This window comes from Macaca nemestrina, chromosome 9 (genome assembly GCF_043159975.1).
Source record: "Macaca nemestrina isolate mMacNem1 chromosome 9, mMacNem.hap1, whole genome shotgun sequence".
In the NCBI taxonomy this organism is placed as follows: Eukaryota; Metazoa; Chordata; class Mammalia; order Primates; family Cercopithecidae; genus Macaca; species Macaca nemestrina.
In genome coordinates, this window is record NC_092133.1 from 20,582,397 (window position 1) to 20,605,537 (window position 23,141).

At 45.1% G+C, this 23,141-nt stretch overlaps 1 protein-coding gene and 1 long non-coding RNA gene across 51 annotated transcripts in view; both read right to left on the reverse strand.

Annotated features, from left to right (window-relative positions):
* The window catches only part of LOC105467983 (transcription factor 7 like 2), a 218,729-nt gene that overhangs the window by 64,295 nt on the left and 131,293 nt on the right, over nucleotides 1–23,141 (reverse strand). For 25 of the 50 annotated variants that reach the window (XR_011607626.1, XM_071069103.1, XM_071069105.1 and 22 more), the window contains one exon: nucleotides 14,165–14,308. The exons of 21 other annotated variants lie outside the window; for them this stretch is intronic. Coding sequence is in view for 28 of the 29 variants with exons in the window: in XM_071069103.1 (XP_070925204.1) it covers nucleotides 14,165–14,308 (144 nt within the window). In the remaining variant the exon portion in view is untranslated. The remainder of the gene's footprint in view (nucleotides 1–14,164; nucleotides 14,309–23,141) is intronic. 4 more of the 50 variants (XM_071069102.1, XM_071069110.1, XM_071069137.1 and 1 more) reach the window with 1 other exon arrangement.
* On the reverse strand, nucleotides 1,355–14,158 carry LOC139356185 (uncharacterized). The gene is made up of 2 exons (XR_011607628.1): nucleotides 13,257–14,158; nucleotides 1,355–11,644 (listed from the first exon to the last, which is right to left on the reverse strand). It is a non-coding gene; the product is annotated as an uncharacterized lncRNA (long non-coding RNA).

Consider the following 23,141-nt stretch of genomic DNA (forward strand, 5'->3'; position numbering starts at 1 on the left):
CATACCATTAATAAGTACGAAAAAATGTGGGTTTCCTCCCAGAGCCATCTCACGCATTGCAACCCCTCCTATCACTGGCAACCACCATTAACATCTGATTCTCAATGCAGGCAAATGGGGGACTTGAAAAACACGAGGGTCCCAGCATCTGCACATCCAAAGCTCACGCTCCAAAGTGGACTTTCCCCTTTAAAGCCCCCTGTTAATCATTCTACCAAAGCCTAATTTTTTTTTCTTTCTTACTTCCCGGGATCCAAGCAATTTTTTACTGTGGGTGGTAACAATTGTAGAACTGTTTTTAATTATTTAAAAAACAAAACCACACACACAAAACAAAACAAAACAAAACAAAAATCTATGTTGCCAATTGCAGAGAGGCTCAGAAGCCACAACTTCCGGTAATAAAGATTTTTTTCTCCACAAGGATCATAAGCCAGCGTATCTGGACAGCATCTGTGTACGCTGAGCTTCTCATACAGCTGGGCCCACTTCCACATTACAGGACAGAAGGTTGTCATTGATGGGGAGGTGGGCAGCCTGGTTTGGACAACATTTGAAAACCCAGGCTTCAAATCCCAGTCCTAACAATCACACTCGGTGGAACCAAGGACAAATTATTAAAAAGGAAAAAAAAGTCTGCACCAGTTTTCCTCTCTATAAAATGAGGGGGAAAAAATGGTTCCTACAAATCCAGAGGATTAAATGAGTTAATATATGAAAACCACTTAACGCAGAGCCTGGTACACAGTAAGTGCTCAGTACATGTTAGCGACTAGCTTATTTAAACAAATTTTAAGTAATATTGGTTTTTCTCTCCAGTGGTAGCTGTAACGGTGAAACAATAATACTTATGAAAAGTTTAATCCAGTGCTAGAAGGATAGTGAATTAACACAGGGTGTGTAGTATTAACATTAAAGCATACCCCACTGCTACTAAGAAGAGGGTTCAAGTTTCCTTCCTCCCAAATCAAAGAAGTGAATTAAAAAATATAGATATGGCCAGGTGCTCATGCCTGTAATCCCAGCACTTAGAGAAGCCAAGGAAGATGGATCACCTTAGGTCGGGAGTTCCACACCCCCCTGGCCAACATGGCGAAACCCCGTCTCTACTAAAAATACAAAAAATTAGCCGGGCGTGATGGCGGGCACCTGTAATCCTAGCTACTCGGGAGCCTGAGGCAGGAGAATCGCTTGAACCCAGGAGGCGGAGGTTGCGGTGAGCTGAGATCGTGCCAATGCACTCCAGCCTGGGTGACAGAGCGAGACTCCGTCTCAAAAAAAAAAAAAAAAAAAAAAAAAAAAAAAAATACAGATGTTTGCCAGTTTCCATGTATGTCACTTGCCTTATATACTGTAATTCATTCAAATCTCCTGATAAGTGAAGATAGGCATAATAATTTCCTGGTTTTACAGATACAAAAACTTAGGCATAAACAGTGAGTTGCACATGGTCACTCAGCTGGTCAGAGGCAAAGCCAAGGTTTGAGCTCAGAGTATGGAGCACACGCTCCTAACCATCCCATTAAACAGACATCCTAGACACCGAGTACCAAAACCACATTCTTTCTCACTTCTTTTTATTTTATTTTTTTTTAGACAGAGTCATGCTCTGTCACCCAGGCTGGAGTGCAGTGGCGCGATCTTGGCTCACCGCAACCTCCGCCTCCTGCCTCCCGAGTAGCTGGGACTACAGGCGTACACCACCACGCCCAGCTAATTTTTTTGTATTTTAGTAGAGATGGGGTTTCACCATGTTGCCCAGGCTGGTCTCAAACTCCTGAGCTCAGGCAATACACCCGCCTTGGCCTCCCAAAGTGCTAGGATTATAGGCGTGAGTCACCACACCCAGCCCCTCTCTTCTTTTTTGTAAGAGGCAAGGTTTTGTTCTGTCGCCCAAGCTGGAGTGCAGTGGCTCACTCAGAGCTCACTGCAGTCTCGAACTCCTGGGCTCAAGAAATTCTCTTGCCTCAACCTCCCAAGTAGCTGGGACTACAGGTAGGCACCATCATGCCTGGTTAACTTTCTAATTTTTTTTAGAGATGGGGTCTTGTTATGTTGCCCGAGCTGGTCTCAAAATCCTGCCCCCAAGTGATCCTTGGCCTCCCAAAGCACTGACAATATAGGCGTGAACCACTCTCTTATGCGATAAGATACATCCTCCTCAAAAGGTTCGCAAGAATTATGACTTTATCATTAAATCTGAAAGAAGGAATAACAAATTGCTCCTTTTTATAGGGAGGAAACCAATTCATTGAGTAGAACATCCTATTAAACACTGAGAAGGATAAGATACACATTGAAGAAGGATGGATTTTTTTTTTTCCCCCTGGAGATGGAGTTTCGCTCTTGTCACTCAGGCCGGAGTGCAATGGCGCGATCTCAGCTCACCACAACCTACTCCTCCCTAGTTCAAGCGATTCTCCTGCCTCAGCCTCCCGAGTAGCTGGGATTATAGGCATGCGCCACCACACCCGGCTAATTTTGTACTTTTAGTAGAGAAAAGGTTTCTCCATGTTGGTCAGGCTGGTCTCGAACTCCCAACCTCAGGTGATCCAGCCACTTCAGCCTCCCAAAATGCTGGGATTACAGACGTGAGCCACCACGCCTGGCCGAAAGATGGAATTTCTTTTGGCTAACTTGAACCTCAATTTCAACTAAAGTGCCCTGTTCCACACAACATGAAAAAAGAATCCGTATATTCCTCCACCTTCCCTTTCCACCTGACTTGTTAATCATGCCCAGAGGGTCGCAATAAGTTTTAACTGCAGACAGTCGTTTCAGTTAATGGCATTCTAAGCCCATCAGTTTTCAGTGGGGAGGATGAGAGAATCTTCCACTGTGTTTTTCTAAAGCAAATATTTAGTCCTTTCATCTTTTAGTGCCCTAACATGCAATCTGTCACCCAAATAAGAAAAAAAAAAAAAAATACACCTTCTCACGTGGGTGTTTGCAGAAGTGACATCACGTCTCCAACGTCAATCAGACAAATGGCAAACACGTTCAGAGCAGAGCTGATCATTCTGCCTTCTGCTTTCTAGAGGCATATTCGAGAGAATTAAGACCCCACAGTGACACTTGCTATACTTGTGGAAAGAATGCCACCCACTTTCTAAAATACCCTATCATTTCAATGAGGATGCTGAAAAGCAACTTGTTTCCTGGCTTCTTTGTTCTTTCTATGCTAGGTACCCGCGCTTGGGATGCTTTGTTTAGAGTGTGTGGTTGTTAAAAATGAAAACCATTCTTCTCCCACTTGGAAGACATTCCTCTACAGAAACCTGTTGCCAGACAATGGGAGTTTCTTATCAGTAAAAGTCCTTCCTCTCAGCTAAGTCACGGATAACCTGACTCTACCCCACGCTGAGAATTCCTCCAGCCTGCTAAAAGAGAGACAGAGGCAGCGGGCACTTGGGACAGAAAAGCTGGGGTACTTGCGTGGAGGGCAGTTATAATGTTTTTGCTTTTTCCTGATCCTGAAGTGATTTTAGATGCTGTAAAGCCAGGAGAGCTACAACTGTGTTCTGGATGCCACCTCCCCGCCTCTCCCCTCCCCTCCAATTTCTGCTTTCTGCCCAGGGTCACTGCTCCCACTTCTCAATTGGCTGCGATGGCAAGTCTCCAAGTAATTACAAAGACAGGAATTGGATTACACAAGAATTTACATGTGTGCGATGGCTATTACCTTCCCCAGCAAAACACACGGCAGAAGCATCATCTACTGTTCACTCGAGTGTGACACTCTGAGCTGGGACCTCAGAGGTCACCTCTCATTTCCCAGGGGGAGGACAAGCACACACAGCAGATCTCCACCACACACATAGCCCTACATTGCACTTTTCCCTAAGAAAGCATTAGCTCTGAACAACAGCCAGGAAGACGGCAGCTCTGGTCTTCCTGTGCGTGTAGCAGCTCGTTCCAGAGCCTGGGTGGGGATGCAATGAGGACTGGTGCAGGCGGCTTGGGTGCTCTCCTCTTGCCATTCCTGGTTTCATCTAAGTCGTGGGGCTGGTGAGGACAGCCTGGGAGGACCAAGTTGGGTCAATAAAATCTACAGACATACCATCTTCATTTTAAACATTATGCCCAAATCTTGAAAATCTGTCCTGACACCTGAGAAAGAGTAAAATAAATAATTCAAAGTAGAATACTCCCAAAGTCATTTTCACTCTGAGGACTACATAGTTAGCAATAACATATTTCCCTCACTATTTTGTTCTTTGGCCACTGTTGGAATTAGCTTGAATTCTCATAAATCCACAAAGGGGCCCAGAGTGTGCTAGGTGTACGGGCAAGGACAGCCCACAATGAAGAACAGAAAATCCAACCAAGACTTGCCAATAACTAACAAGCTGACAACCATGGCACTGTAGTTACATCTCTTTCGCTGGAGAGGGCTGGAGAAACAGGAGAGCAGAGCCCCTGACAATCAACAGTGAACATTAGCCCTGGAATGGATGAAGTGAATCAAGTCAGCACTATCTATCAAATGGAGAAAATAATAAAAATAAAACCCACATCTCCAGTGACTACACAAAGGCAGCAACAGGACATGTACAGGGTGATGGAGCCGTTCTGGGTCCTATGTGGTGACAATAATACGAATTTACATTACAGTTCATAGAACTAGAAACTAAAAGAAAAAGTCAATAATCACAATATACTTTAAAATACATTTTTTTTTAATTTTTTGTTTTGTTTTGAGACAGAGTCGCACTTTGTCGCCCAGGCTGGAGTGCAGTGGTATGATCTTGGCTCACTGCAACCACTGCTTCCTGGGTTGAAGCGATTCTCCTGCCTCAGCCTCCTGAGTAGCTGGGACTACAGGTGCATGCCACCACGTGGGCCTGGCTAATTTTTGTATTTTCAGTAGAGACGGGGTTTCACCATATTGGCCAGGCTGGCCTCGAACTCCTGACCTTGTGATCCATCCACCTGGGCCTCCCAAAGTGCTGGGATTACAGGCAGGAGCCACCGAGCCCGGCCTAAAATACAATTTTTTTAATAAAAATCCCACGTCTCACATTTGACCCTCATACCTTAAATCAGGGGCACAGAATTGCATGCCAGTGAATGCAGATTTGAAAAACAGTTGCAAGTGACCTGACCAGGGAAGACCCCAGTGCAGAAAGCCCCAACAGAGACCTGGATATTGTAGATTTTGTTGTCCTAAGCAGGAAAGGTCTAAGAAGAAACAAACATACCACTACATCACAAGGGTCAGGAGCCTGTGCCAAACACTGCTACCCCTACCAAGGAAATGGGGAAAAAGGGCAGGGAAAGGACCTATCTTCCCTTCAGGTACGACATGTGTTTCTTCTTCTTCTTCTTTCTTTTTTTTTTTTTTTTGAGACACAGTCTCACTCTGTCACCCAGGCTGGAGTGCAGTGGCATTATCTTGGCTCACTGCAACCTCCACCTCCCAGGTTCAAGTGATTCTCCTGCCTCAGCCTCCCGAGTAGCTGGAATTACAGGCACACTACCACATCTGGCTAATTTTTGTGTTTTTAGCAAAGACAGGGTTTCACCACTTTGGCCAGGCTGGTCTCTGACTCCTGACCTCAGGCGATCTGCCCGCCTCAGCCTCCCAAAGTGCTGGGATTATAGGCGTGAGCTACCGCATCAGGCCATGACATGTGTTTCTGAAGCCAGTAAAAGATGCCATAAGCAATCCCTCCAGGGTACACCTTTCCCTCTCTTTTTTTTTGAGACAGAGTCTCACTCTGTCACCCTGGCTGGAGTGCAGTGGTGCAATCTTGGCTCACTGCAACTTCCACCTCCCGGGTTCAGGTGATTCTCCTGTCTCGGCCTCCTGAGGAGCTGGGATTACAGGCGTCTGCCACCATGCCTGGCTAATTTTTGTATTTTTAGTAGAGATGGGGTTTCACCATGTTGGCCAGGCTGGTCTCAAACTCCTGACCTCGGGTAGGTGATCCACCCACCTTGGCTTCCCAAAGTGCTGGGATTACAGGCGTGAGCCACCGCACCTGGCCTCCTCACGGGTTCTTCTACAACTGGCAAGAGGAAAGAAATTTGTCCTGAGAGAGTGAGTTGTGACAACCTACACACTGGACTTCCCCCTGGTTCGTTACAGGTTGCTCCTACTTTCTAGTGGAGCTCATTTCTCACGAACAAGTGGACTTCTCACCTGTCACCCTGGCCCCTGGCGAACCACAAGGCTTACCACAAATGCTGCCACAAACCCAGCAGGCAGGAGTTGGGATGAGCACTAAGTGAGAGTGTGTGGGACCCCTCCCAACCTGTCCTGTGTGTAGATCACAGTCAAGCTACTGTCATCTCCCCCAACTCTGTTTTTCCAAACAGCAAGAGGCTACCACCAGGACAGGGATGGTGATGCGGGGCTCAGGCTAAGCTTGTCTGACCCAGTGACCGGTAGGGTTGGAGCAGAAGCCGAGCGGGGGGTTCCATGTCCTGCGGTCACTACATGCCCCCTCACTTCCCCCTCTTACTTATTCTTCCTCTGTTGTCTTCGTTGCTTTCCCATCCCCACCCTCCCCTCTGGAGAGAACTGGCTTTTCCAAAACAGAAACTTTCATTCTGAATACAAACAGGCCTCTAATTTAGATCCTCCCAGCCAAGAGCCTTTCTCCCTGCTGCCCCGGCCCCTGAAGCTGGCTGTGAGTGCGCTGTGACATGGCCACAATCTAAAAGGGTATGGCTGCTCCCCTTTCATTTTTGGCCCCTGTAGAAGAAGCCAGACATTGACCAGGAAAAGCAAATCTGGCCTTCTATGGTGCTTCCAGCAAACTACAAAAAAAAAAAAAAAAAAAAGAAATTACTGATTTTTCTTAATGCAAACCGGTTTGAAACGGCCTTTCAGAGATGTGACAGAGAACATGGATGGGTGTGAAGTAAAAGGTGAAAGATGATGGTGCTCCTGGCAAAACCGGCAGCAGCTGATGCAATCAATACCTTTCCAATAAGGTCCATAGGACAGGCCTTATAACGAAGAATAAGAACTCAGATCTGCTATTTTGCTGGCCTAATAATCACTGCCCTTATAAAAATGAGTAAATTAAGTTCCAGAGTCTGGGCTGAAATATGGTTCCTCTCCGTTTCCAAATTCCAGACGTCTACCTTGGTGACATCATAAAAGTGATTAATACCTGAGAAATAGGTACATCAACAGAAACACTGACTGATAGGCAGATAATGTGAAAACCACCCCTGCAGCGTCGGCCCCTCTCCCTAAGTGCTAACCGCGTATTCTCATATGGGAGACCCTGTACGGAATACAAAGTCTTAAGGCTAATTTATACTCTCCCTTGACGCAGACCAGCCCATTAAAAACTGACCTGTCACCTCACAGCATTAGAAAAGGGGAGGAGCCAAAACAATCAACTGTGGGGATGCCATGTCACACACCAAAGGCCCAAATCTTCTCTACGAATGACCTTTGTCACACGAGACACAAAGAAAATACGTGGCTCACAACGAAAGGGGAAAAAGGAGGTAGCCACTAACGTGGAGAGACATGGGCACAGCTTGCGGTGCCCTAGCGGGTGTCAAGTGGGCCCACTGAAGCTAGGATGCAGGGTGCAGGAATACTCCTATCTTCTGCATGGATGAGCTCCTTGGAAGACCTCGAGGAGAGTGCCTGGGCTTCCTGCTTAGTATACAAAATGAAAAGGATAGCGTTGGCCGGGCGCGGTGGCTCAAGCCTGTAATCCCAGCACTTTGGGAGGCCGAGACGGGCGGATCACGAGGTCAGGAGATCGAGACCATCCTGGCGAACACGGTGAAACCCCGTCTCTACTAAAAAAATACAAAAAACTAGCCGGGCGAGGTGGCGGGCGCCTGTAGTCCCAGCTACTCGGGAGGCTGAGGCAGGAGAATGGCGGGAACCCGGGAGGCGGAACTTGCAGTGAGCTGAGATCCGGCCACTGCACTCCAGCCTGGGAGACAGAGCGAGACTCCGTCTCAAAAAAAAAAAAAAAAAAAAGAAAAGAAAAAAAAAAAAAAAGAAAAGAAAAGGATAGCGTTTACAATGACATCTCTTTGCAGCCCAAGGAATGGTGAACAATGAGGGGAATGGGGCCAGAAATGATCCCGGCTTCTCTGCGTCTGTTTTCCTGGTGGCAAGCTCTGCATCTGATAAGTAGAGTGGGGCTATGTCATGTTCCCTCTGCACTGGGAATATGACCTCACTGAAGCATTAAAAATTCCCAGGGAGGAACGGCAGTGTCCACTGACACTACCACAGTGGTTGATCAGCAGAGAAAATTTGTCCACTCATTTAGCCTAAAAGACTTCAACAAAAAAATTTGGCAGATAGAGAATGTGGGGAAGGAAAAAGTTAAAATAATCTGGTAGTCCCAACTGCCATCCTACCCAGTCAGCATGAACTGGGGTAGAGAGGGGGTGACAAGGAATTGAATTTGCTGGCCCACTTGCACAGAACAATCCGGGGCTATACATGCAAGGCAATGAGGGGTCACATACATCAAGGGGGCATTATAGAACGTTCCAGAATCACTCTCTCTTCACTATTTGCAACTTACACCCTCTGCCACATGAGATGCAGTTGCACTATTAATAGTGGAACTCTGCTTTTTGGTTTTGTTTGTTTGTTCTTTTGAGATGGAGTCTCACTCTGTTGCCCAGGCTGGAGTGCAGTGGTGCAATCTTGGCTCACTGCAACCTCCGCCTCCTGGGTTCAAGCAATTCTCCTGCCTCAGCCTCCTGAGTAGCTGGGACCATGTGCCCAACTAATTTTTGTATTTTTTTAGTAGAGACAGCGTTTTGCCATGTTGGCCAGGCTGATCTCAAATCCTGGCCTCAAGTGACCCACCTGCCTCGGCCTCTCAAAGTGTTGAGATTTGAGGCATGAGCCACGGTGCCCAGCCAACAGCAGAACTTTGGAAACAGTCTGTGTTCGTTGGGGCAACAGCTAAGCATATTAAGGCACAGGAGAGATAACCATTAGTACTTTCACAAAGAGTTTCTGTGGCATACATAGGAAAGTGTTTCTAGTATAGAGAGATGTAAAATAAACAGAAAACAAGTGCATGTATCGTATGATCCCACCTATGATTTTTAAATCACATTTTTTAAACGACTGAGAGGAAGTATTTCAAAATATTCACTTTGTCTTGGAGGGGTATTTCTTTGGTTGTCTCATCTGCTTCTTTATATAATCAGGGGTAGGAGATAAATGAAAATGTTTAGTTAGCAGAATGCTTGCTAATCCAAAGTTATAATGTAGAGACTTATAAATTAGCAAATACTTCCCTTCTAGTGCACTTCATTGTGTGGATCCAAATTTTCCATACATATCACGTACTGAAAAATACAGTACCCAGGAAATGAAGCAATATCTATATTTGTTTCAAATGACTAACAAGCAAAAATAAAACTTTGACCATGATGACATGCTTTTTAGAAATCAGACATATAATAAGCCACATAGGATGTGGTCTAATAAACCCAAGAAAAGTTTCATTTCCTCTCACCAAAATGGCTAACTCCTTGTTTATGCGTCTAGCTTGGCAAATTTAGCGGAAGTCTCTTCTTCCCTGAAATTTCTAGATTGAGAGGTTAACAAGCAAGTAGCAGCAATAATGTGGCCCCCTCCTGAAAATACACACATGCGTGTGCACGCGCACACACACCCCCCAAAAAATGCAATAAAAACTGGCTGAACACCAGCAAAAGGGTAGGTCAACCACAAAATCAGAAGGACAGAGTGCACCATCTCGCTAATCCCCGGCCACTGATCAGGAAAAGTTTATAGAACCCCTGAAGAGGAAGGAAACAAGGAATCAGGGAAGGGTTTGGACAAAGAACTTTTTAAAAGTTTGTTTGCAAGTATTTCCGTGAAAATGGTATTGACTGAGCAATTACAGGAAGAAAAAAAGAAGAAAACTTTCTTCTTATCTGAATGTGGTTATATGCCATGGGTCACACCCTATTATTGTCACTATTAAACATGTTAATAGCCTCAATGTAATGACTTTGTGTGGCGAGCTTTAAAATGTACATGAATAGCTAACTAGAAAGAAATGACTCATCCCTGCCCAGGTGGATATTGACTTTCTGAGTCACATTTACTCAGCTGGTCTACCAACCTTAATTCCCTAGAGGAAGGGATCTAAAGGGTTCGAATCCGGCTGAATTACATGGAAAGAAAGAGAAGGGACAATGAATTTGAAATGTGGATGGGACAGAAAGTACAACTGTTGAGACTTGTAAGAACTTAGGTATCCTGAACCAAAATTTCCTCCCAACTCCTAAGGTGGCTGAGTGAAGAAAAGGATCAAACACGTTCTCCCTGAACAAGTGGAAGATGGCTGGTATCACGGCTCTGAACCATGGCCAATAACCATGGCCCTTCATTACCAGTAATTTTATAGCTATCACTCTTCAGCTGTGTGATCTCAGGGATGTTGCTTTCTGTCTCTCTGGCTCAGTTACCTTAATTGCAAAATGGGAATAATCACAGCACCTCCCTCATAAGGTTGCTATCAAGGTTTGGAAAAGTTAATATAGGAGGTAGTTACAGTAATTCTTACAATAGTTCCTGGATCACAGGAAGCCTGTGTTAAATGTCAAGGGATCTCTGTAGGTACCCAGTGGAGCAGACTAGGGGAATATCCCATGACCACCCCCTTTTTTGCAGATGCAGGAATTGCATCACAGAGCGGGGAAGCACCTTGCCAAAAAAGTGAGGGTTGGACTCAAACTTAGTTCTTATGACCAGTCACAGGAGGTCCCCACCACACTCTGCAGAGCTATTTCTATCACACCCATGCTGTGGGATCAGGATTTTGAGACATCACCAAAATTCTTCCCCTGCCCCCACCCCCCCACCGAGGGAGTCTTGCTCTGTTGCCCAGGCTGGAGTGCAGTGGTGCTATCTTGGCTCACTGCAACCTCTGCCTCCCAGGTTCAAGCAATTCTCCTGCCTCAGCCTCCCAAGTAACTGGAATTACAGGCATGTGCCACCACGCCTGGCTAATTTTTGTATTTTTAGTAGAGACGGGGTTTCACCATGTTGGCCAGGGTGGTCTTGAACTCCTGACACCTTGTGATCCGCCTGCCTCGGCCTCCCAAAGTGCTGAGATTGCAAGTGTGACCCACCACGCCCAGCCACCACCAAAATTCTTGAAGTAGGTACTAGGAATGTTACATGTGAATTTCCATGAAAACCTACAGGGAACACATAACTGAGCTATTCCAGCAGCGACCGGCCCATCACACGGACGCACCATCAGGGTGTGACTCCTCAAGAATCCTGCTAATTGCCTGCACCAGTCTAAGCCCACCAACTCTCTCACCAAGCACTCCCTTTATATACAGCCCGTATGTGAACCTTTATCACTAATGGAGAAATTGAAGCACAGATCAGTCGGGTAACTTGCCCAAGGTGGCACAGCCCATTAAGTGGCATCTTTATATCTCACCTATTCACGGTTTACAGATTTAGATGACATCCTGGAAACGTGGCATTTTGGCACGTCCCTGGGAGATGCTGCTGGGTTCTGAGGACAAGGCTGAGAAATGCTCAGTCACTGGCGCCAGGGATCTAATCAGCTCCTGCGGATCTTGAGTTATAAGGAAGAAACCCAGTCTTTCTGTTTCGTTTTCCTCATACTTAAAATGGGTGCCCGGTTCCTTTATCTACCTCCTGCCGCCAACCAAAGATTAATGAGTTACCATGTGCCAGGCTCTGATGGGAGAATAGCTATATTCATATCATCTTAACGTAAATAGCCAGAATGAACAGCTATGCTTTTAAAAGCTGAACCAACTACAGGCTACTGAAAAAAATCTTCCACCAGGCCATGGCTAATGCAGAAGAAAGGGGGCCTCCCTGCTCTATCAGACCCAGGCCAGTTAAAGGGCACGCTCCTTACACACACAGGCAGTAGCTCCAGGTAATCAAGACATAGGCACGGCCCAAGAACATGCAAGATCAGAGGCAAGCGTGCAAGACAGCGAAAATCTGAAAGACTCCAGAAACATTTTGAGACGGAGTCTCACTCTGTCGCCCAGGCTGGAGAACAGTGGTGCAATCTCGGCTCACTGCAACCTCTGTCTCCCGGGTTCAAGCGATTCTCCTGCCTCAGCCTCCCGAGTAGCTGGGATTACAGGCGCGTGCCACCACGCCCAACTAATTTTCGTTATTTTTAGTAGAGACGAGTTTCACTGCTCTCGAACTCCTGACATGGTGATCTGCCCACCTCAGCCTTCCAAAGTGCTGGGATTACAGGTGTCAGCCACTGCACCCAGCCACATTTTCAGTTTTATGCACATTTGGCTAACAGGGAATAGTTGGACCAGAGGATTTCCACTTTAGTACATGAAGTTATTAAAGAGAATTAGGCACATGTTATAATATCAAAAAGTGTTCCTAGAATTAAAAGTAGAAAGAATTTGCAAAACCTTATGAGGTATAATACCAATTTTGTGAAACACTTTTAAGGTTTGTGCACATGAATGATTAGAAATTTGGAAATGTATCCAAATATTGAGAGATGATCAGACAGACATGGTGGCTCACGCCTGTAATCCCAGCACTTTGGGAGGCTGAGGCAGGCGGATGGCCTGAGGTCAGGAGTTCAAGACCAGTCTGACCAACATGGCAAAACCCCGTCTCTACTAAAAATACAAAAATTAGCCGGGTGTGGTGGCAAACACCTGTAATCGCAGCTACTCACGAGGCAGGAGAATTTCTTGAACCTGGCAGGTGGAGGTCACAGTAAGCCAAGATCACACACTCCAGCCTGGGAGACAGAGTGAGACTCCATCTCAAAAAAAAAAAATTGAAAACTAAAAAAGGCCAGGTGCGGTGGCTCACACCTGTAACCCCAGCACTTTGGGAGGCCGAGACAGGCGGATCACGAGGTCAGGAGATCGAGATCATCCTGGCTAACACGGTGAAACCCCGTCTTTACTAAAAATACAAAAAATTAGCTGGGCTTGGTGGCGTGCACATGTAGTCCAGTTACTCAGGAGGCTGAGGCAGGAGAATCGCTTGAACCCGGGAAGCAAAGGTTGCAGTGAGCTGAGATCGCGCCACCGCACTCCAGCCTGGGAAACAGAACGAGACTCCATCTCAAAAAAAAAAACAGAGAGATTATCAATAGGTAATAAGAATATAGGTATTTACATTTTCTTTATATAGTTTTACAGTTTCTAGTTCTCTTATATGGCTATTTATCACTTCCTATGCCAGAACAAACTTTTAAAGATGATTTATTCCACGTTTTCTCTCTCCAACAGCAAGACTTACGTACATATATATCACTCCAGGTTTCTGCCTGCTGGAGGCACTGCTTTCTGTTCCTGTGGCTCTAACACATAGCACAGCACACAATAGGTATACAATAAATGTTTTTAAAAACAGAGGCTTTATTAATCGGTTCATAAATATTCAGTTTTCTTTTTTTAAAAGCTAACATTAGTACTAAATCATTTGCTGTTTAAATCTAAGCGTTTCTTGAAAATTTTTCATCTGCATTGACTTTTGCTTTTCTCAAGATAAAAGCATGTTCTAGATGTTCTTTTTTCTTTAGGACTACTAATTTGAAGAGAACTGCCACTCCCAAGCACTGAGTAGTGTGGGGGATTGATGTTGTACTGAATTATTTAAAGGAAATTAACAATGCTTCCTGTCCTTGGAGAGCAACACCTGCAAGTAATGCCATTCACGGCTGCCTCTGGGAGGTACTGTCGAGGCAAAGCGGGCATTTTCCAGCACCCTGAATTTTAAAAGAAAATCTTTAAGTTCTAAATTACTAGTAACGAAGGCGAAGTTGAGGTGGTAGCTTCTCCACTGCGAACTGTGAAGAGTCCCAGGAGACACTTCCTGGGGCCAAGTTTAATGGGACAATGTTGTGTTCCTCATTTTCACGGAAGTTACGTGTGGCACTGGATCACGAGGCCTTCACTGGGAGCCAGGCATCCTGGAAGCATGGGAGCACCACCCTCCACCCTCTCCTTGTAAACAGGCGTTTTTATGGCTATGATATCCCTATCAGTGGTCAGCACACCCAGACATCATGGCACCCGAAATGACAGTGACCCGCCAAGAATTCAGGGACCGCAGTGGATGGGCCCTGCCCTAGAGAGAGGTAAACTTTGGATGGGCGGCTTCATTTCAGAGCTAACTCATCTCATACCGTCATTCTGCTCCGAGACCTACCTCAATACACCAGGGCTCCCCAACTTTTTGTAAGGAGTGGCTCCTTTTCATGTCCCTGAAGACTTGAGTGCTGACAGTGAAGTCTGAGGGGGGGTAGAAGTGCTGACAGTCATGTCCCTGAGTGCAGCAAGGGAGGGGGCTCTGCTGCCAGGAAGAAAGGGGAACAGAGTAAGGCTCGGGAGTGAGGGGGACACGTCACCAAGGCACACACAGCCCCCAGCCTTCCTTTCTACCCTAACCCACATTTCTACAGAAGCTCCAAGCAAGAGGGATTATAGTTCCCAGCGCAAATCAGAACTCTCCCATTTCCCTGCCATCCAGCTCAGGGTCCCTTCTAGGAACATCTGAAATGCAGCCTCCTCCAGGCAGCCTTCCTGTTCTGTATTCTCACCCCTACCCACCATTCTCCTAATGGGCATGGCCTCCCCTTCCTCTGAGCCTCTCAAGAATCACCTAGCTAGCATTTTCTCTCTCAACTTACCTTACTGAATCTATTAGTTATGTGAAATTGCTGGTATTTCTGTCCCACAAAAATACAATTACATATGGTGCCACTTAATACTTCAGCTGTTTGGGGAGCTGATTTTTTTTTTTTTAAGAGATGGGGTCTTGCTATGTTGCCCGGACTGAACTTAAACTTCTGGGCAATCCTCCTGTCTCAGCCTCCCAAACAGTTAGGACTACAGGTACACACCACCACACCCAGCTAATCTTTTTATTTTTGTGTGTGTGGAGACAGAATCTTGCTATGTTGCTCAGGCTGATCTCGAACTCCTGGGCTCAGGCAATCCTTCTACTTCGGCCTCCCAAAGTGTTGAGATCTCAGGCAAGCAGCACCATGCTTGGTTGATCTGTCTTCACTCATACCTTAACACCTTTTCCTCTGCCAGGCGACAGTCTTTTGAGAAAAGCAACTATACTACCAATCCTGGACCCCCTGAAAGATCTGGCAGCACACACCTTGGGTGCTCAAGAAATATGTGTTAATTTGAATTTCAAACCCTGTCACAATAACTACTACAGTTTACTGACAGCCTACCCTGTCTGGGGCCCTGGACAGGAGTGTGCCTCTTACTCCATTAATCCTCACACCTACTTTATGAGGTAGGTAGTATCATGCCCATTTCACAGAGGAGGAAACTGACTCAGAGACTGTAAGGAGCATGCCCAAGGTCACACAGCTAGTAAATGGCAGAGGGTAATATAGACCAGGTCCCAGTCAACTCATGCAGGTGCCTGCTGTAGAGACCCATTGGCCTGTCTATGGCTCTATAAACAAGAGAATTTAGGGCTGTAAAAAACAACTTGGGGTCCAAGAAGGGCGACTTTGCAACCAAGAAATATTATTCTACTTTCCTTTTTTAAAAAAGAGAAATAGCTATGCCTTTTATATTCATTGCAAAAAGTTTTATACAAGGAAAAACTCCATGAACAATTTTTTCACGTAATTTGTTCAGGATTAAGACTAAGAGATTGAGGATAACACCAACATCTTGTATGTTTTTTACGTTCACTATCACAGTAGACATAGTGGGTATGGAAGACTCTGGAAAAGAGGAAATTGATAAAAATAAAGGAAAAATTTATACAACAGCAGCCACGTCTTTAGAGCAATGTACATGGTTACCACAGTACATGGTATTCCCATGGGCTCCAAGTTTATCCAGATGGATTAAAACCATCCACAGGCAAAGTGAGCTCCCAAAATGAGAGGCGGCCATTGCTGCCCCATAACTGGAGCTACTACTCCAGGGCCCATGCTGGCTGCAGCTGACCCTGTGTCTGGATTTTGAGAGCAACCAACTAACTGCCAGAAGCTGAGAGATCTGCCCCCAGGAAGGGAAGCTGAGCACCAGAGGAAGTACTTGGTTCTCCACCCCTGGAGGTCTAAGGTCTCCGTCTGGGAAGCAGAGCGTCCCACTCTGCATTTCTTCACAGAGCTGATTTGTAAACAGGAGCGTGAGTCATTAGGCAAGCATGAGTCCATTTGAAAGATCAGCCCAATTTTACAGCTAAGGCTATCCTATTCAGTCCAGCCACAGCAGTGACTCACCTTACTGCCTTCCACCAAAGGTGACTTGGTTAGCCCTCCAATTGTTTCTAGAAGGAACCCAGCAACATGAGGGTTTAATCCCTGCCTGCTTGCTTTATTTTCTAACACAATGCTGAGAGCAAAGAGGCAGAGTTACCCAAGTGCCCCAGAGAACGCGTTGGGAAAGAAATGAATCCGTGGTTGCCACAGACCACATGCTCTTCTTTATCTTCCACGGGCATTTCCTCATGGCCTTTATTCTTAGAGGAAATTGTACCTTATGGAAATGTTAAACACACACACAACCTCTCTGTACAGATCTAGATATTCTCCCATGCCTGGGAACCTCAGAGCCAAATTTATAGTTCACGTCCAGCATTGCATCAGGGGCTACTGGCTTTGAACTTGTAGAATTAACCTTACCCCTAACCTTATTCTCCACCTTATCTTACCGGGCTACACTGCTTTCCTTTCCTGTGTGTGTGTGTGTGTGTGTGTGTGGCCGGAAGGAGGTTTATTACCCCTTCAAGACCACACTTCCCCACCGCCCCCCAGCTGTCCTCTTTAATGTTCTTAATTATTTATTTCCAATCCTCTTAGAGAATACAAAGTCTTAATAAATGACTTCCAATTTTAGGGGGGTAGGAGATGTCTTATAGAAAGTTCAAATGTAAACTACAAAATCTTTTTATACCATGATAAAATAACTATAGTTTCTTCCCCCTCCTCCTTTGAGTCTTTCTTAAAAAAAACAAACACACAAAAAACTCTTCAACAAATCCTAAAGACCAGGAAATAAACATCTGCTGAGTTTTCTGCTCAATGTCCATTCATGGTTTTTCTGGTAACAATTACTGCCAACTACTTAGGGGGCAGCCCCCTGACTCTAAAGCCATGTAGCTTAGTGGAGTGAACCCCACACCCAGCTTCACAAGTGGGAAAGTTTACACAGTACAAGCTCACTCAGACACTGCAACCCCTTCCCATAGACACAGGTTCAGAATCAAGGTCACAGACTTGTAGACAAACATAAGATCTCTTTGGACTTGAATAAACCTCTGTGCAGTAAAACCAACTGGGAGGCTAGCAGAGCCCAGAATTGGAAAGAGATGGTTCTAATACATGGGCCTCTGGATCCAGCCATGCCTGATGCCTGACCGCTCTGGACTTTTCAGTTATGGATCAATACATTCATTTTGCTCAGGCCAGTCTGAATTGGCGTTGAGGAGACAGAGAGGAATTTCGACTGAAGCAGTCGTCACCTCAGCCAGACTGGCCTCCATAGTTGTCCATCCACGAATCAAGGGAGGATGTGGGAAAAACTGGAGGTGTTACAGGATAAAAGTAAATGAAGGCCTCGTGAGTTTCATTCTCCTGACATGATGAGTGGGCTGTTACAAGGCAAAGTACTGAAGTAGGGATTTGGCGCTTCTTGAAAGAATGAAGCAGGTGGCCAGTCTCTGCAGAAAGAAGACTAGGACCTTCAGCCACCACCCACCTGCTGGGATTGCCCCGAGGGCCCTCCTTTACCTCTTCTGTCCCTGTCAACGCCACTGGCAGCACTGAGCTATTTCATGTCATTCTGTGGTCTCCAAAATGCACCAAATCCAGAAAGTAGAGGCCACAGATGCTAACCAGCACTAAAATCTGCCTCCTGGCTTTCTCCAGAAACACTGCCTATTTGTGACACAGGACCTCAAGAGGTGTATTCCTCCTGTGGAAAGTGAAGTTATGAGGCTGGATCAAGTTAAGAGAGAAGGTAGACTGACAGGGCTGCTGGGTTTGAGTCTCACTGGTGGCTCAGCACCTGATGTCATTGTGTGCTAACCAGATCTGAACACAGTCACATGGATCAAGAATCAGGTGTGCCATCCATAAAGTCGTAGTAATATTTGTGTATTCCACTATCTTGCTTCTTTATGAGCTTACTGCCCCACTCCACAACTAGCTAGGTAATATTCAAAAGCTAATGCAATCGAATAGCACCTAGTAAGCCAGAAAATACTAATTGCTCTGCCAGGAAACATTTAAAAATGAACCAGTATAGAATGAGGTGAAAAGCATTTGAAAAACAAAACCCCTAAAAATACAAAGGCCTCCAGAGATGAGAATTTTGTATGAAATAATGTCACTCAGGGCTGGGTGCGGTGGCTCACACCTATAATTCCAGCACTTTCTGAGGCCAAGGCTAGAGGACTGCTTGAGCTCAAGAGTTCAGGACTAGACTGGGCAACATAGCAAGACCTCGTCTCTACTAAAAATTTTTTTAAAAAGAAAAAAATTAGCCAGATGTGGTGGTGCAGGCCTGTAGCTACTCAGAAGGCCCGTAGCTACCCAAGAAGGTGAAAGGTTTGGTTAAGCCTGGAAGAGCAAGGCTGCTGTGAGCCATGATTGTGCCCCTGCACTCCAGCCTGGGTGACAGAGGGAGACCTGAATAAAAAGAAAGAAAGGTGTCATTCAGAGTAAAATCGGCCAACAACCATTGGCTGTTAGAAGAATCTGAACCAACCTCATGGGCAAGAAGAAAAAGGCAAGAGCTTTACTCCTCTTTGCCTCAGAAAACTCCGTTGGTAATTAATTTTATGTGTCAGGGTATTTTTGGGTTTTTTTGTTTGTTTGTTTTGTTTTGTTTTGTTTTTTGAGATAGAGTCTCTCTTTGTCACCCAGGCTGGAGTGCAGGGGTGCAATCTCGGCTCACTGCAACCTCCGCCTCCTGGGTTCAAGCGATTCTTGTGACTCAGCCTCCCGAGTAGCTGGGAATACAGGCGTGCACCACCACTCCCGGCTAATGTTTTATTTTTTTGGTAGAGATGGGGTTTCACCATGTTGGCCAGGCAGGTCTCCAACTCCTGGCCTCAAGTGATCCGCCAGCCTCGGTCTCCCAAAGTGCTGGGATTGCTACAGGCGTGAGCTTCCATGCCTGGCCTTATGTGTCCATTTGACTAAGTCACAGGGTGCCCAGATATTTGGTTATACATTATTCTGGATGTTTCTCTGAGGATATTTTTGAATAAATTTAACATTCACTGAGCAAGGCAGATGGCCCTCCTTGAGATGAGCAGGCCTCAGCCAACCAGCTGAAGGCCGGAATAGAATACAAGGCCAATCTTCCTCCAAATCAGGGGGCATCCTCCTGAGTAACTGCCTTCGGACTTGAGCTAAAGCAGTATCTCTGGGTTCGAACCCCGCCAACCTTCGAACAGGAATTACACCATCAGTTGTACCAGTCTTCCAGCCTTTAGACTAAAACTAGAGCTTCACCATGGACTCTCCTGGGTCTCCAGCTTCCCAGCTACAGATCATGACACTTGATGATGCAGATTATGGAATTCCATGACTGGGTGAGCCAGTTCCTTATTGCAAATCTCTCTACATAAACACATACATCCTATTGGTTTTGTGTCTCTGGAGAACCCTGACAAATACATGTGGATTCAAATTTTCATGTATTTTCTCCTCCACAGCAAGAGGGAACGGATTTGTGGGTCTCTGAAAGATCAGAGTTTTAAAATGAAGTGAGTCTTAGAAATCATCTAATCTAATTCTTTATGATTTTCTTTAAACCTCCAAGTCTAGATGTAAAAGGGCCTGTCCAGGACCACACAGCTAAAAAGGAGCTGAAACTAAAGCCTAGATTTTTAAAGAATAGAGTTGAAGGTTCTATGCATAAATGGAAGAATTTTCTTTTGGAAATGTGGCTTCTTTGGAACAATAAGAAATCCATCTAAAAGAAGGATATTGCTAAGGGCCATTCCACTAAAAAAGCAAAGTAACGAACTGACAATTTTAAAAAATCGGTGAGAAAGTAACATCCTCATATTTCTTATCATTTATTCACACACAAGGATGCCAAAAACCAACCATCCAAACAAACCAACCAACCCCACGTACACACATGTAACCTTGGAGAGAGGTAAGGTCTTTACAGGTCACACTGATCCCAGCTTTATGTACCATCAATAATTCTCACCTCTGAAGGTGAGGTAACTTTGATGGGAACTAATTATATCTTAAATACACCGTCAACTTGATGCAAAGGCAAAGAAACTGCAATCAGGGCTCCAGATAAGCTACCATTTTTATCATAAAGACAAGCCAGTTCCTCCCCAGACTGGGATATCATCACTCACATGGCAAATTTATGCAATCCTTTTTTCTCATTATTTTTTTTTTAATGTGAGCATGTGTGAGTGGCAAGGTGTGAGTATGGGCCCACACTTGCGTGTGTGTGTGTGTGTGTGTGTGTGTGTGTGTGAGTGAGGGTATCAGTACATGTGGAGGGCAATGTCCTAGAGTCACGAATGGCAAGTGTCCAGGTCACACACAGCACCTCCCTCTTCCCTTACTACCTCCATACCACACAGCCACTCTGCTCAAAGTTGGCACAAGTTGAAATGTAATCACCATCTCTGCACTCAAGGCATGCAGAAATGAAGTCTACCTCAGCCCTCAAAGACCTCACCTGAGAAAGAGACAAGGCTCCGAACAGAAGGCAAAACAGAACAAGCATAGAAAGAGGCCACCTTTTCACATACCTTTACAAAGCACTGCTCACCCCTCCTCGACCTCAGCACAGACAGAGCGTAGGGCGTCAGTGTCACTGCCACTGTCACCCTCCCACTGACTAGCGCTGTACTCTCTGAATTCCTGAGGCTCAGCATGACACAGCACATGAGGGTGCTGGCTGCTGGATGACTTCTAAGGGCTGTGTCGACCTCCAAAACACTCCACTTCTGTATGGCTAGCAGAATACCAAGGAGCGGGTTCGTTAGGGCCTTGACTCTCCATGTACAGAAGCAATGTGCCTGAATTTCTGGACATGGCCATTATATAATAAAAGGGTAAATTTATTAAAATAAGTCACATTCAAGGAGAAAAGGCTGCATGCATGCGTGCATGTGCACACACAAACATAAACACACACGCGCACGCACACACACACGCGTGCACAGGGCGAAGATTTCTTGTACTGAATAAAAGTTCAACATGACCAAGAAAAAGTATTTTAGGAATATGGCATCATGAATAGGAATTTGCAGCATCATTTCAAAAGGCGCTTGTTGCCTAAAACAAAGTTTTGTCAACTGTTTCTTTTTTCCTTTGGGGTGGGGGGAGCGTACCCATCAAATATTGAGAAGTTGGAAACAAGATAATTTTTTTCATTATTGTATCATAAACAATACAGGGAAAAAGGGTAAAAAAATTTTTTTCAAGTTAGGAATAAAGTTATTAAAAAAGAAGTTATATGGGTAATTCTGAATAAAGGAGATGCTTTGACTTTTTAACTGTATCGACACTAAATTAGTTTTATACGTGAAGGTCAAGGCTTTACTGGGATGAAAAGTAATAAGGTGAAGTGGTTAACCTTACCATTATCCAAACTTCAGATATTAACCAAGGCATGTGGGGGGGGAAAAAAAAGGTAGTGGCTCACACCTGTAATCCCAGCACTTTGGGAGGTCAAGGCAGGCACTTGAGGTCAGGAGTTTGAGACCAGCCTGGCCAACATGGTGAAACCCTGTGTCTACTAAAAATACAAAAATTAGCCAGATGTGGTGACGGGCCCCTGTAATCCCACATACTCAGGAGGCTGAGGCAGGAGAACTGCTTGAATCCAGGAGGCAGAGGTTACAGTGAGCCGAGATCAGGCCACTGCACTCCAGCCTCGGCGACAGAGCAAGACTCTATCTCAAAATAATAATAATAATAATAATAATAATAATGAAGTTCAAACAGACCTGGCTAACATTAAATCAAGTCTTTTTGCAGGCACATGTAATTTCAAGGACATCCATACACTAGCTGACACCAGCCATCACTCCCATTTGTTTCCCGCAACAGGGATGAGGTTTGATGCGACCTCAAGCAGGTGGAAAATGAAGCTTCTCCTTGCAACCTTCATATCCATTATTTCCCTATGCAACGGAGAGAACCTCTGTCCTTAACAGTATAATCTTTCCAGACAAGTCAGTGAGCAAGCATGAAAAACCATGCTCATCAATGACTTTGAGAGAACAGGAGTTGATTTCACATGTTTAAGCATAACACAGAAGCCATCCACCTTACTCAGCAATGACTGTCTATGAAAGAACATGAAGCAGAAGTTCGGGTTCAAGCAGCACAGGCTGCGGAAAGCTTTGTGAATCTAGCTAATGAAGTCAGCATTATACTGTGCTTATAATGAGATTCTTGCTAAAGGGACGCTCCTTCTCCCAAGCAGCCTTTGGGAAGTAGTATTGGTGTGTGTTGTGTACTGTGAGCATCACTGGGCAGAATCAAGGGAGGGAGAAGAGGGTCTGATCAGGACTTGTGATGTGTACTAGGTAATTCTCTCTTTAAAAGCCAACATATTTCCTACAAAAAGAAAGTTAGCAGCCTAAAATGGGACTGACAAGTCAAGACAACATAGGGGCTAGGTGTGTCAGGGGATCTAGCTACCACTCAGGAAATTTAGATGGATTTGCTCTGAAAAAAAAAGCAGTGTTGGTAAACAGCGCCCTCCTCCCCTTTCAATGGGAATCAAATGTTTTAAAAAGTAAATAACAGGTTCCTGGAATACCCCTGGAATTTCTCCTGGAAATGCTTTCATAGCTCACATCTTGTTAGCCACAGGAACCCCAATTACATATCCTCTTTTCTCATTTCCACTAACCAATTATTAGCATTAGATAATAACACACTATTTTCTGCTAATATGTTTCCTGACAAGATCAAACTCCAGAGGGTCTTCCTGATGCAATAACTGAATAATTGTGCAAACGAGGGCTAATTTATGAGAAAATGTTATTTAAACCTTCTCGGGTGTTTATGAAAACAAACCATGTTGGTTAGGAGACACCATAAACGCTAAATTGCATAAAAATGTATGAAATGGAAATGGCTTTAATGAAAACAAGTTCTTTTCAGACATTATGAAAGGAGAAATCCCAATGGGAGCATATAAAG